The sequence below is a fragment of the Pinus tabuliformis genome, chromosome 4_1, assembly GCF_031772625.1.
Source record: "Pinus tabuliformis cultivar Carrire ecotype Pingquan chromosome 4_1, CPIR1, whole genome shotgun sequence".
NCBI lineage: Eukaryota > Viridiplantae > Streptophyta > Pinopsida > Pinales > Pinaceae > Pinus > Pinus tabuliformis.
Window position 1 is genome coordinate 984,373,883 of NC_142303.1, and position 13,966 is coordinate 984,387,848.

A 13,966-nucleotide genomic window follows, 5' to 3' on the forward strand; every position below is an offset into this window, starting at 1 on the left:
GTCAAAGCCCTTGCTTCTTCCTCCTTCTTGGCTATCCTTCAAAGTTACGGCCCCTTGATTTAGGTCTGCAACTTTTGGCCCTAATTCAGAAACCCTAGTTGCAATATTGTCTCTCAAAATTCTTCGCTTTGAGATGGAAACTATTCCTCCTTAACTCGGCTTGATTCTTCACTTGACTTTCTTCTTGGTTTGACCTTCGATAGTGTCTTCAATACCTCAGCTCCTACTGCAGCAGACAACACATATACTTCACATTGTGGAGTGTACTTAACCCAAAACAGACCCAAAAACAATGCTAAAGACTTTGATCTTCCTTTTCCTCTCTTCGTTGGTGATGAGGCTTCTTCCCAAGTGATCTTCGCACTTCTTGTTGCAGACTTGTTCTTGACTGAATTGCTTGTCTTCAAATGAGAGTCGAGCTATCTATTTATAGTGGTCTGCCCATGAATATAAACCAATTGACAAAGATCTAAGCCAACATGTCCTTTGGTGAGGTTCCATTACTCCTTGAAGCCGACTTGTAGGAGGTGCTTGAGCTTGGTCATGGAGGCCTTTTTATTCTTTTAATGACTCAAACAAATATGTAACATGCCCAAGAAGGGTCTTTCATACATGACATTGACTCAATTTGACTTTATGACCAATCCTAAGGGCTCACAATGGAAACCTTACCTAAAACTATAATTCCTTGCTTATGAAACCCATGAGACAAGCATCACAATAATAATTTTATTTTTCTTCTTTGCATCAATTACACATGTCATTATGAAGACCAAACCTAGTTACACTTTTCAACAATTCCAAGGCATTTCTGTGATTGATTTTTTGAGGTGTCCCCCTATAAGAAGGTTTACAGCCTTGGTCGAAGACTGAATTTGAAGACAAGCCTGATTCATGTTCATTATCTTGGGACAGAATTCTGTCTCTTCAGATTATTACTGAGGCATCTTAAGGTCTTAATTTCTTGTTGAAGTAAAGCTGAAGCAGAGGTATATTTTGGTTGACTGAAGACATCTGTAACATCATTGCAAATTTGAGGATCTGTTTCATTAGGTTTTAAGCTAAGAGTTTTTTTAGTCTGTCTTTCCAAAAGGTGAATAAGACTCTTTGCTCAGTCAGCTCCAGTTGCAGAAAATAAAGATCATCATAAGGAGCAGTGAGTTGTTGGAGTTTGTTCGACAATCAGTTGTGCAAAAGGCTGTTGAGGATATCTCAGTCAATCAAATCAGAGATCCAGACCAATGTTGAAGGACAAAATTGAGGGCATCTTCAGATACAACAGTGGCACACTTTGCATCAGCAGAATAGAGGTATGAAACTTGTTATGTGTATTAACTGTAGGCATTTCCAACCACTGCAATCAGAGAAGTGAATGTTGACAGTATTCAAGGAGGCAGATCTGTAGTGTAACAGTTGACATACTTTGGCTTATTATCATTGGTTATCTGAAGCTTACATCAGCAGTTAGGGGATTTATTGAATATCTTTGTAAGTGGGTCATTGTCCCTGGTACAAGAACCCACAATTCATTTCTCTATTTTAATATTTTCAGGGTGGTTGGGTGGTGCAAGGCAGGAGAGTGAAGTCTCCTTCAAGTTGGAGCCTGAAAATACTTCAGGTGGCAGGATGGTGCTAGGGCAAGTTGGAGCTTGCAGGGTGTTGAAGCATCCTTTCAGTTGGAGCTGATAAAACTAGGGCATTGGAGTGTCTTTCCAATTGGAGCTGATAAAACTAGGGTGTATGAGCATCCTTTCAGGAGTTGAAGCTTCTTGATAAATTGAATGTTTTTCTAGAGTACTAGGAAGTTGGAGCTTTCCTTCAGTTGGAGCTGAGAAATTTTTGCACTCATAAATTATTAGAAAAGCATTCAGTGGTTTTTCTTCTGGAAGGGTTTCCACCTAAAAAACTTTTGTGTACTGATCTTGTGATGTGTTGATGATTAATGTTCTGTTGTTCATGCTCTAAAGTTTTATAATTAACTAATTGTAAGAGAAACATTGATTCACCCCCCTCTCAATATTTCCAACATTTTCCTTGGGTAAGCTTCTGCCTAAAATAGCTATTGCTTTTGTCCATATAAGAATCCTTTCAAAAGAAAGTAGCAGCCTATGCTAACCTATCTAATCCTATCCCCTTGCTATTTTGCTGCATTGTCTTTGCTTGCTGAGCTTGCATACATCGGTTGGTTATGAAGTTGATAAAAGGAATGAAAGTAGAGGGATTTCATATTGCAGTAAGCAGCCTGTCTTCAACTCTGTTTGGAGGGAGATTTCTCTGTGATTTGGCTTCTTTAGTATAACCTGAGAAAAATAAAATTCTGCAAAGTGTAGAGGCATCAATAAAACTGGCTACTATCATATTGATTCTAGAAGTCAGTTTTTCCCATATGGGATCATCAACCCATTAAAGTGATAGCATGTCCATGCATGACAAGGATTTGAAATGCATGAAAGATTACTAATCTATGTGAGATTTTATTAGAAATTGTAGATATGGTAAGAGCCAGTAAAGTAGATGTAAGTTATGTTGCATTGAATGTTCAGTCATGAATATTGACAAAATAAATTTGTCAAGAACAAAGAAATTCAATATAAATTCATAAAGAATGCATATATTTCAATGTCATTTGAAATGTTACTATAAACTCCTGTGGGCTCAGTATCTTACTATATCACAAAAGGTGTGACATAGTACAGAGGGCATAATTCGTTCGCTGGTTTTGGACCCAATATTGTCCTAAATCATATAGTAGCTCTAGCCAAAGTAGACAATTTTACCTAAAATGCATTTCCAGATAACAGAACTTAGCTCTAATTAAGATTTCATATTATACCCTAGGGCACTTCAATTTCTAGCATATCAAAGGAATAGGTCTAAAGCAAATCTTACTCTTAGAGGTGCAAGGTACTTCAAAGACAATTCTGATAATGCAAGGGCATTCCCAGTACGAGCTACTGTATCTGGGCTACACCCGATTGCTTCAAAAAGTTCATGACGACCTGGTTAATCAAAAGGAAGAAATTGTATGGTCTTAGAATGAATACAAAAAAGAAGATATAGACAACACAATATACATGAAATTACAAGAAACCTTACACATTTTCACATCCATTCTAACACCTTAGAACTACATATATCGGGGGGAAAACAAACAAAGAGGACATGATAGGGTCTCATTAAAGAGAAATACATCATAAATATTACTTTGTCATTTCTTGGTGGAGACTGCTTCCTTTTTGTAAAATCACAATAAAACTTTCCACTAAAAAGGTTAGGATTAATATATTTCACCTTTTTCGTTCATCATACATCATTTCAATGCATAATCAAAATCTCTTATGAGTAACAACTAGAGGATTTTAGGAGACTGAAGATGTACCATGTGAAATACACTAAATCATGATTTTTTTTAAACAATTTTTTTGTTTAAAATGCTTCTTTTTTTTGTAAGTTAACAGTGAAACTTGTTCATCAAGTCTAGAGATGATAACATGCTTTCCATTATCATTTGTTGAAATGTGTATTGACAAATTCTAATAAAGGACTGCTTATCAGTCCCTAGCAAGTTCAATGGGAAAAGCCTAAGGGAGGAGAATTCAATTTGACTTTTATGGTGGGGCTGTGTTACCTCCCAAATTGTACTTAATGATAAAATCTCTAATCCACAAGGAACAACCCAAAAGGGAACTACTAGGACAGTCAACACTTCACCTAGGTAACCTATCCTCTTCACTTCAAAATCTCTAATCCACAAGGAACAACCCAAGAGGGAACTACTAGGACGGTCAACACTTAACCTAAGTAACCTATCCTCTTCACTTTAGGCCAGCTCTCCTCTAACTCAACGGTGGTATCTCTAGTAGCTTACTAAAGCTAAGCATTAAGGAACAAGGTGATGTGAGAAAGGCTTAGTAAAACATTTTTTTTGGTACTTTTAGGATATAAAATAGGTGACAGAAGAAAACAGAGATTAGCCCCAAATCCAACAAGGGCAATGGAGACAAGGTGAATCTAAGGGCCTATGGATTCGAGAACAAACAGCTCTTCAAAATGGCCTACTTTTAAGGATGAGAATGAGGAGACCAGGTCCAATGACTCAATAGTCTCCTATCTAATCAAGATAAAAATGAAGACCAAGACTGTATAAAGAAGTGGTCCTAAAAGGAGCACTTTCACTAGCAAACTCAACTATAGCTTAGTAGTAGTAATTAATACCCTTGCTAGGATTCCTTAAGGATAGACAAAGCAAGGAATTAAATACCTACCAAAATAACAAAGGAATAGGAGAGGAGTTACCCCAAAACAATTTATTTCCAACTGGCAGACTTTACCCTTCAATTGATCAATTTTGTTAGCTTTGTAGAAGACTTGAAAATTGACAATCAATATTTATGTACCAAATAGCAGCCAACAATGAAGGGCCTCGAGAATTGGCATCATGTTGTTGATGTGAATAACATCAAAAGGTATTCGACAATTGCTTGGTGTCTTAACATGTGGAAGACATTACTTGCCTTTGATTTATGTCTTCTTTCCTAAGTTTAACTTAATAAAAGTACAATAGTTAAAGTCAATTAATCATTGTCAACTATTGGGTTATTTTCTAAGGATAAATAATTTAATTATTTAAGTGATTTAGAAATAACCTTTACAATTAATCTTCAAGATATCTCTAAAGGAAGATTCATTTCTAGAGGGGAGATTGGGGTTAGGGATTTGGACTCAATGAAGATTAGAAATGAAGGCTAGCAATGGAGGTGAAGACACAATGAAAAGAACAAGTGTGTGAGCATGTCATCACAAGAGAAAGTGATTTTCTCTACAGAGTGAGTGGCTCAACGACCAATGCGCAGAGAAGGAGAAGTGTGAGTGGGTTTGAGGGAATCCAGAAGGGTCGAGTTGTCGAAAGGAGATCGAGTTTGTTTGGAGGAGGTCAAGTTGTTGGAGTGCTAGGGTTTCTCCAGTGCACATTAGTGACAAGGCACAAATCGAGTTGCTAGAGGGCACGAATTTGATTGCTAAAGGCTTATTTCTTCAGAGCAAATTCATCCAGAGGTAGATTTCCTTAAGGTCGATTTACCTCAGCCGAATTCATTCTGAGGGAGACGAGTTACAGGTTCCAGACTGTATTTTTCCTTGTAGCTTTGTGGATTAGAAAACCCGAATTTTCTAAATAATGAAATGATGGAAAAATGTTTGTGGCTTACTTAATTTTTGCAATGTGTGATTGATCTCTCTAGTTTATTCCCGTTGCATATTTTTAATTCTATAAGTTAAAGATACCAATGATTTTATGTTAAAATTGGAAACTAAGGCCAAACTCCATGTGGGTCATCTTATTTATGGCAACTGATATTTTTCTTGGATCCCTCTCATCGAGAGGTGTAGGATTGATCTAAAGATCATCCGATTCCGATAAGTATTCATGGAGTTATGAATTTATTTGTGTTATAAGACAATTCGTCAAGGTCGGCCTTGAACCAAATAAACCCCACATGTGCTCAAGGTTTTAGTATAAAAGGAGATGAGTTGAGAGTCATTTCACACACACACTTCTATCTTGATTTCTCTCCACTTGTCTTGGGCTTTAGTGGAAGAGAAATCTAGTAGTGGAAGCCCTAAACATTGGAGGAAAAGAAGGCAGCCCTAATGCAGTCCTAGAAGGCAGCCCTAACACTATCCTAAGGCAGCCCTAACGCCGTCCTAGAAGGCAGCCCTAACGCTATCTTGAGGCATCCCTAATGGTAACGCAGTCCTAAGAAAGCAGCCCTAGTCGCAGTCCAAGCAAGCATCACAAGAGCTCATTAAAGGAGCCCAAGGAACTTGGCCAAGGGAGAAAGGTAACTATATGGAAGCCGTAGCAAGAAGGCCAAGACAGCGAGGGACATAAGGGCTAACCGAGCTGCTGTTAGAGGGTCGAGCAGCTGAGCATGTCTTCAACTGATCTCATGTATCATCTTCTTAGAGATGATCTATGCTCTTATCTAGATAAGTCAAAGTGTTGACTTCTGTTGTAAATGTACTATCTCTCTCTCTCTCTCTCTCTCTGTGTTGAACTATTGAAGAACATATAAGAAGAATTGATCAAGGGTTTCCCCGCATTGGGGTTTGTCCCTAGCTAGCACCACATCTTGTGTCCTCTTGTCTTGGCTTGTCTTCTGTGATTTATGTTTATGTTCATTTGCAGTTTTTTTTAATGCTGATGTGATTGATAATCTAGAAAAGGTATTGAGCTAACTGTGAAAATTGAAATAAATTGCTCTAAGCATAGAACATACCTAAAATTAACATGGTATCAGAGGTGAGGTGAAGACAAAGCCCAAGCAAGAGTGAAAGAGCAATCACCGAAGACATTATCAGAATAGCGCAATGGAAGCTTTTGATGCCCACCTAAAGATCACTTCAATGGGAAGTCTGGATCTAAGGGTGGAAAGAAAGACAGATGCCTTTTTTGTAATAAGTTCGGCCATTATGTCAAGGAGTGTCCGAATGGCAGGGGCACATCTCTTGATGAAGATAACAATCATTCCAGGGACATTTTCAATGATTAGAGGAATGACAGGTAATGCACGTCATCAAGGAAAACGGCCGACTCTTCAAAGAAAGCAAGGAACCCCAGGTATGAAGAATCAAATGTTCTTTCTGATAAAGATAGAGAAGCATTATCTTGTATTGACCCTCTCCTTCAGATTCTTTGGGAATCTGGTTCATTGATTGTAGTGCTTCAAGGCACTTCATCGGATAGAAGGGTGCTCTCTCTAATTTAATAGAGATGGAAACAATCGTGGGATTATACTTGGAGCTGATGCCACCTATCCCGGAAAGGGTGTAGGGAATGTTACCCCTCAATTGAATGAGGGTAACTCAATTCATTTACAAGAATCTCTTTTATGTACCTGATCGCAAGAAGAACCTGGTGTCCATTTCGGCAATGGAAGTCAAACGTTTCAAGGTGGCATTCATCGATGGAAAGGTACGTATTTGAAAATGGAATTTTCAAAGATGCTTTCGAGTTCAGGGTTGTATCAAGTTGCAGGAAGTCCATTGGGGACCACGTCAGTTGTCACATCTCATCTATAGCACCAAGGTCTACTTATTATGAGATCCTACCTGATGTGAGTCAATGATGACAGGGATGCCTGAATTCAAGAAGAGCATGAAGGTACATGTCCGAGAAGTACCGAAGGAAAATCTTACAAGGGGACCATTCTCCTCATGTAGCAGGTCCACAAGTTTGGAACAACACGAGGGGTTTGAGATTCATCGGGAATCTCATGTATGCAGGTGGAAGAAAGCCCTCTATGGCTTGAAGCAAAACACACCGAGGATAGTATGAGAGGATTGATAGTTGTCTAATGAAGCTGAGATTCACCAGGAGTGAAGTCGATCCAAGCCATTGCTCGAAGGTTGTGGATGATAGACCTCTCATACCGGCAACTTTTGAGGACAACCTATTTCTGACAGGTGCAGACCCTCTCATTTGCAGAAGTAAGAGGGAGTTGGATTCCGGATGTGGAATGGTAAATTGCAAGCCCATGACTACCTCGAGGATCTTAACTTTTAGAAGTTATATGGTAGTGATGTCGGACCAGATTTGGGAAATTCCTCTGAGTTTCATAAACTCATTCGCATTGATGTTCTTGGTGAACTTCCGTCTAGATATATGTTTTGCAGTGAGCATGTTGGGCTCATAATTTTGGTTGAGCCTCACTAGATTGGTGACAAGAATCTTCTCAGATATCTTCAGGCACAATCTCTCATGGATTGAGATACACTGCCGGAAATATGAAGCTGCTTGATTATTCGAATGTTGACTGGGCAAGCAGTGTGGAGGATCTCAAGAGCACTTCTAAGTGCTAATTTTCTTTTGGTTCTGCTCGATATCATGGATGAGCAGGAAGCATAACACAGTTGCTTTGAGCATCGCTAAGACAGAATACATAGCTACGAGTATGATCTCGTGTGAAGCTACTTGGTTGCGGAAGCTCTTCAGTGAGTTGTTTGTACACATGATGGATACCACCGTGATCTTCGGTGTCAACCAGGGGGGATTCAATTATTCAGGAATCCCATATTCTATGGTTGCTCTAGCATATAAACATCAGATACTACCTTATCTGGGATATGGTACATCAATGAGCGAGGAGGCTCCATCGCATTGAGACTGATGTACAGGTCGCAGACATTCTGTCGAAGCCCGGGGGAAAGGTCAAATTTGTGACTTTCGAGAACGACTTGGAGTCGTTGAAAGACCCTCTTATGAGGGTCCTACATGATGCATGCATTGAGCTCTGTGAGCTCTGGGGGGCTTGGGGTACCTGGAGCAACAAACGACCATAAGGCAACTCACCCTCCCCTAATGGTGCGTTGTGTACAGGGTGAATGGCTCAGCCTTCCCCTATGATACCCTGTGGCGACTTAGGGACAAGATGAGTGGTTCCCCTGTCAAGGCATCCTACCCATGTAGTCTGGGACTTATGGGAAGTACCTCTCATTGGCCAATGAGCAGGGAAATGGGATTAGGAACCATAGTAGTACTATCGATGGACGCATCGTTGTTTCTACTACACTCCCTATGCTAGGATGACCTCCATTGATATGGGATCAATGAAACTGGTCTAGGATCAGTATGAGTGGTTTGAGACACTCTCTTGTGATATTGATCTAGGATCAATAAAACTAACTTCGGGTCAGTAAGAGTGATATGACTCACTCTCTTGGAACTGATCTGGGATCAGTAAGAGTGGTATGACACACTCTCTTCATATGGAACAGACTTCGGGCCAGTAGAGAATGGTATGAGACATTCGATCAATTCTTCTTCTTCATGGTTCAGCAAAGCAGAGTAGAGCAGAGCAAAGAATGCAGAGCACTGATGGCAGAGATAGTACAGTCGGACAGATGGATCAACGGATGGAGTTCTCCCTAGTTGAGAGGGAGTGTTAAAAGTGGCAACTAGGGCCAAACTCCATGTGGGTCATCTTATTTATGGCAACTGATATTTTTCTTGGATCCCCCTCATCGAGAGGTGTAGGATTGATCTAAAGATCATCCAATTCTGATAAGTATTCATGGAGTTATAAATTTATTTGTGTTATAAGACAATTTTTCAAGGTCAACCAACAACCAAATAAACCCCACATGTGCTCAACATTTTAGTATAAAAGGAGATGACTTGAGAGTCATTTCACACACACACTTCTATCTTGATTTCTCTCCACTTGTCTTGGGTTTTAGTGGAAGAGAAATCTAGGAGTGGAAGCCCTAGACATGGAGGAAAAGAAGGAAACCCTAACGCAGTCCTAGAAGGCATCCCTAACACTATCCTAAGGCAGCCCTAACACAGTCCTAGACAGCAACCCTAACGCTATCCTAAGGCAGCCCTAACGCAGTCCTAGGAAAGCAGCCCTAGCCACAGTCCAAGCAAGCATCACAAGAGCTCATCAAAGGAGCCCAAGGAACTCGGGCCAAGGGAGAAAGGTAACTATATGGAAGCCGCAGCAAGAAGGCTAGGACAGTGAGGGAGATAAGGGCTAACCGAGTTGTTGTTAGAGGGCCGAGGAGATGAGCTTGGAGGCCGAGTTGAAGAAGGATGAACGCAGGTATGTTTGGGGCAGCGAAAAGGTAAGGGAAGACTATTTTGAGTGGGTTGTAGGTGACAGCGTGGGACTGTGGTAGGCTGCAATCCCTAACACCTAAAAACAGGGACAGCATGGAGAGTTTGAAGGCTCAAACATGCCCAGAACAGTAACGTGCTAGGGGAGGTGTACTATGAAGGTGTGTTGCAATCCTTGAGGGTTGTTTGTGGACTGATAGATAGGTGTGTGAGGTCTGCCAGATACCCTAACCAGTCACAATATAAGCAGCAGTGTAGGCAGACTTGGAACAACAGTGTTGAAGGGACAGCAGTGCTAGTAAATGGGACAGTTGGGCTACATGGTGCTGCTAAGACACATGGGACAACAACAAGGTATGGCAAGGCTATTGGGACAGCAACAAGGTATAGCAAGTTGTGATGGGACAACAGCAAGGTATAGCAAGCTGTGATGAGACAACAGCAAAACAATGGGATATCAAGCTAACATGGAATGGCCATGTCACTAATAGTGGGACAGCAGTGGCTAGCATGGTGCAACAATGGCACATGGGACAACAGTGCAGCAGTATCATGTGTACAGCATGGTCATGAGGTCCAGCGTTGTGATGATAGGTGTAGCATGGTGCAGCACGGTGAGGTGCAGCATGGTGATGACATGCAGCACAATGACAGGTGAAGGAGTCACCTTGGAGAATCAGTGGAAGCAGCATGTCTTCAACTAATCTCCTGTATCATCTTCTTAGAGATGATCTCTGCTCTTATCTAGATAAGCCAAAGTGTTGATTCTGTTGTAAATGTACTATCTCTCTCTCTCTCTCTCTCTCTCTGTTGAACTATTGAAAAATATATAAGAAGAATTGATCAAGGGTTCCCCACATTGGGGTTTGTCCTTGGCTAGCACCACATCTTGTGTCCTCTTATCTTGGCTTGTCTTTTGGGATTTATGTTTATGTTCTATTTGCAGTTTACTTTAATGCTGATGTGATTGCTAATCTGGAAAAGATATTGAGCTAACTGAAATAAATTGCTCTAAGCATAGAACATACCTAAAATTAACATTTTATTTTCGGTGATTCAATTATTATTTGGGGAACTGAATAATAAACTGGGGATAAATTAAATTTTCGTGAGAAAATAATGTAGTATTAGAAATTTAACATGGTATCGAGCTATCTAGAAAACTCTAAGAGAGATATCTAAGATCACAAGGGTTTGTAGCAGTATGTTTTCCCTTTTGCAACAACAAAATTATTTCATCGAATTTTGTAGCTGGGTTTTATGGTCTTGGTTGATTTGCAAAGATGGTATCAGTAAACAATTTGAGATATGAAGACCAACTGAATGGGGTATCAATTTCAACCCATGGAACGAGCGAATTACCTGGATTCTGAAGATGAATGATTTCTAGGATTTAGTAAACAGAAATGTGCAGGTTCCTTCAAATCCAGTACAAGAAGCAGAACAAAGAACCAAGGATATGAAAGCGAGTTGCAAAATTCTGGATGGTGTGAAGGATCATATACTTCCTCACATATCAAGGAAAGATACCAGTAGACAGATGTGACTAGCTTTGACCAGTCTTTATTAAAGTATAAACAAGAACAAAAAAATTGTGTTGCGGGAAAAGTTAAACAGTATTAAAAAGGGCAAATCTGAGACTGTGACTTCCTATCTCACGAGGGTCCAACAGGTTGTGATGAGCTTGTAGTTGTGGGGGAAATTGTGCATGATTCAAAGCTCATCAAATTTGCTCTAAAGGGGCACATGAAGTAGTGTTCCCCACTTTTGTGGACAGGATTCTTGCTCGTCAATAGCTTCCAGATTGGAGTCGAATATGAAACAATTTCACCTAGAAGGAGATCTAGGAAAATTCATTAACCAAAGGACAGCAAAAAGGTGGTGAAAAGAAGGACGAAGTTGCTCTTGCTGCACCACCAAAAAAGGGCAAAGTGAGGGCCAACCATAACCGAAGTGGAGAAGCATATTCACAAAGAAATAAGGAAAAGCACATGAGCAAAGTTAAATGCTTTGCTTGTCATAAGTTTGGGCATTTTGCCAGTGAGTGTCCTAACAAAAAGAAGGGCAAAGGAAAGACTATTACAGCAACTACTACGTAGATGGAGGAGATGGCAGAGATGTTCGAGAAAAACTTCACCCTAGTATCTTGCCTTTCTGGAACTGTCATGAGAGGTGTTTGGTTCATGAACAGTGGAGCATCTCATCATATGACAGGATCACGACACTTCTTCACCAACATGACCAAGGGGGCCAAAGATGTAAATGTGGAGCTTGGTGACAAGGCCAAGTATGCAATCGAGTGCACTGGAAGTATGGAGTTCCAAATGGACTCAGTGACATCATGGAGGTGAACAAAGTGTTCTATGTATTGGGTTTTGAGAGGAATCTCCTTTTAGTTTTGGCCATGGAAGATAGAGGATTGGAGGTCAACTTTACTGGAGGTGAAGTGCTTGTTGAGTCAAAGGGGGGATTTCTGTAAGAAGCGAGTGATCAGTGGGAGGGAGAGAGATCTCTATCTCTTGGAGGAAAGCTGGTGAAGGCTCTCATCCATGACAGTCACATCTAGAGTGAGATTTGGCATAGGAGGATGGGACACCTACACTACAAAGCTCTTTCGATAGTGTAGAGGATGGTTACTAGTTTTCTAGACTCCAAAGATCTGGGAGGAACAAGCTGGAGTGTGTAAAGGGTGTGTGCTCGAAAAGCAAGCCAAGAATGTGTCTCCTCATAGTGAGACCTGTTGAAATATGTAACTAGGTTTGGTCTTCATAATGACAGATGTAATCATGATTTTATGTATTTAATGAAAAAGAGAAAAATAAATTTATTATTGTGAGTTTTGAGGCATGGGTTTCATGCTCAAGAGAATTTATTTTTATAGGTCAAAGCACCCATTGAGTGCTTCTAGGTTTTTTATAAAAATTGAGTGATTGTCATGTATGAATGACCCTTTTGGGCATGTTATTATTGTAAAGAAAATTATTTGAGTCAAATTAGAGTCAAAAGACCCTCCAAGGCCAAGAATCATGCAAGCGTCAATTCAGCCTAATGAAACAACAAGTCGTCCTAAGGACATGTCAAGTTGGTCTATTAGGAGACTCAAGGAAGCCTATATATAGGGCACTCGGCCTCATTTGGAAAACACACTCATACATACACAAGTTTGATCATACATAAAGAAAAGAAGTGCGAAGAAGAGGAGTTCCAAGGAAGAAGAAGGAAGTTTTGGGTTTTGTTTTGGACTACTCTCCATATGTACGAAGGAATTAAGGCACATTTTGATGTTGTAAAGCCGAGTTTCAAAAGCGAAGTTAGGTCACCAAAAGGACTTGTTCTAAAAGTCGAGTTCTCTATGAGAAAGAATCTACCTAAGCAAACAAGCGAAGTTGCAGTTGAAGCTGCAGTAGAAGTTGCAGTGGAAGTCGCAGTTGCAGTCGAAGTTGCAAGTCGAAGTTACATTTTCTGCGCAAGTCGAAGTTGTAGTTTCTGGTCAAGTCGAAAGTGCAGTTGCAGGATAGTTCGAAGTTGTTGGAAAGAGGAGCTACTCAAAGGAGCATTGACTTAGTCTTGGTAGGGTTCTTGGTCAAGGGTCAAGGTCTTCGAATTCGTCAATTGAAAATTCTATAAAAAGAAGAATTCGTTGGGTTTTCCTCTCAAGCTTGGAGAGGTTTTGGCCCTGGCTGATCACCTACATCTTGTGTCCTTTTGTCTCATTGTTCTTTATGGTTTGGTAGTTGTTTTATGAAGAAAGAACACATAATAATAATCAAGTACAAGAAGAGTGTAATTAAGAAAAGTAAAAAGTCCTCACAAGCAATTATCATTATAAGAGAAATCATCTAATATCTCTGCCATAGATTTCTCAACATGGTATCAAAGCTAAGGTAACAAGTCAAGGAAGGGCAGCTCAATAAAGGACACACAAGGATCAAATTTTGAGAAAAGTATCAAGGAAATCAAAACATCAAAAGATTCCCTCATCTTCAAGGCATTTCAAGAACAAGGATCACATCATCATCTTGAAGAAAGTCAAAACCCCAATTCAATCAAAGGAGCATTCTTGGGATCGGCACTCAATCATCACCTCAAAGAAGGAGACCTCAAAGACCCTATCTCTACTCAAGAAAGAAAGGACTTGGATTTGAAGCATGTTGAAGATTACTCATCCAAGGGTAGCTAGATCAAAGGCGTTATCATCATCAAAGACATCAAGGCAATCTCCCTCTCTTTGAAGCAAAGGATTTCATCTCAAAAGAAAATCCTTATCCTTGAAGAATATCATCCAACAAGCATCAAGACATCATCAAGAAGTCATCAATCATCATCAACAAAGGGATCAAGTTGAAGAGT

General features: G+C 40.1%; 1 protein-coding gene across 1 annotated transcript in view; it reads right to left on the reverse strand.

Moving 5' to 3' along the window:
• Nucleotides 1-2,741: 2,741 nt before the first annotated feature.
• Nucleotides 2,742-13,966, reverse strand: part of LOC149179432 (acyl-acyl carrier protein thioesterase TE3, chloroplastic-like) — a 75,499-nt gene continuing 64,274 nt past the window's right edge. Inside the window, exons 3-4 of the mRNA XM_089422466.1 lie at nt 2,890-2,999; nt 2,742-2,777 (exon numbers count right to left, since the gene is read on the reverse strand). Coding sequence (XP_089278592.1) covers nt 2,742-2,777; nt 2,890-2,999 — 146 coding nt within the window. The remainder of the gene's footprint in view (nt 2,778-2,889; nt 3,000-13,966) is intronic.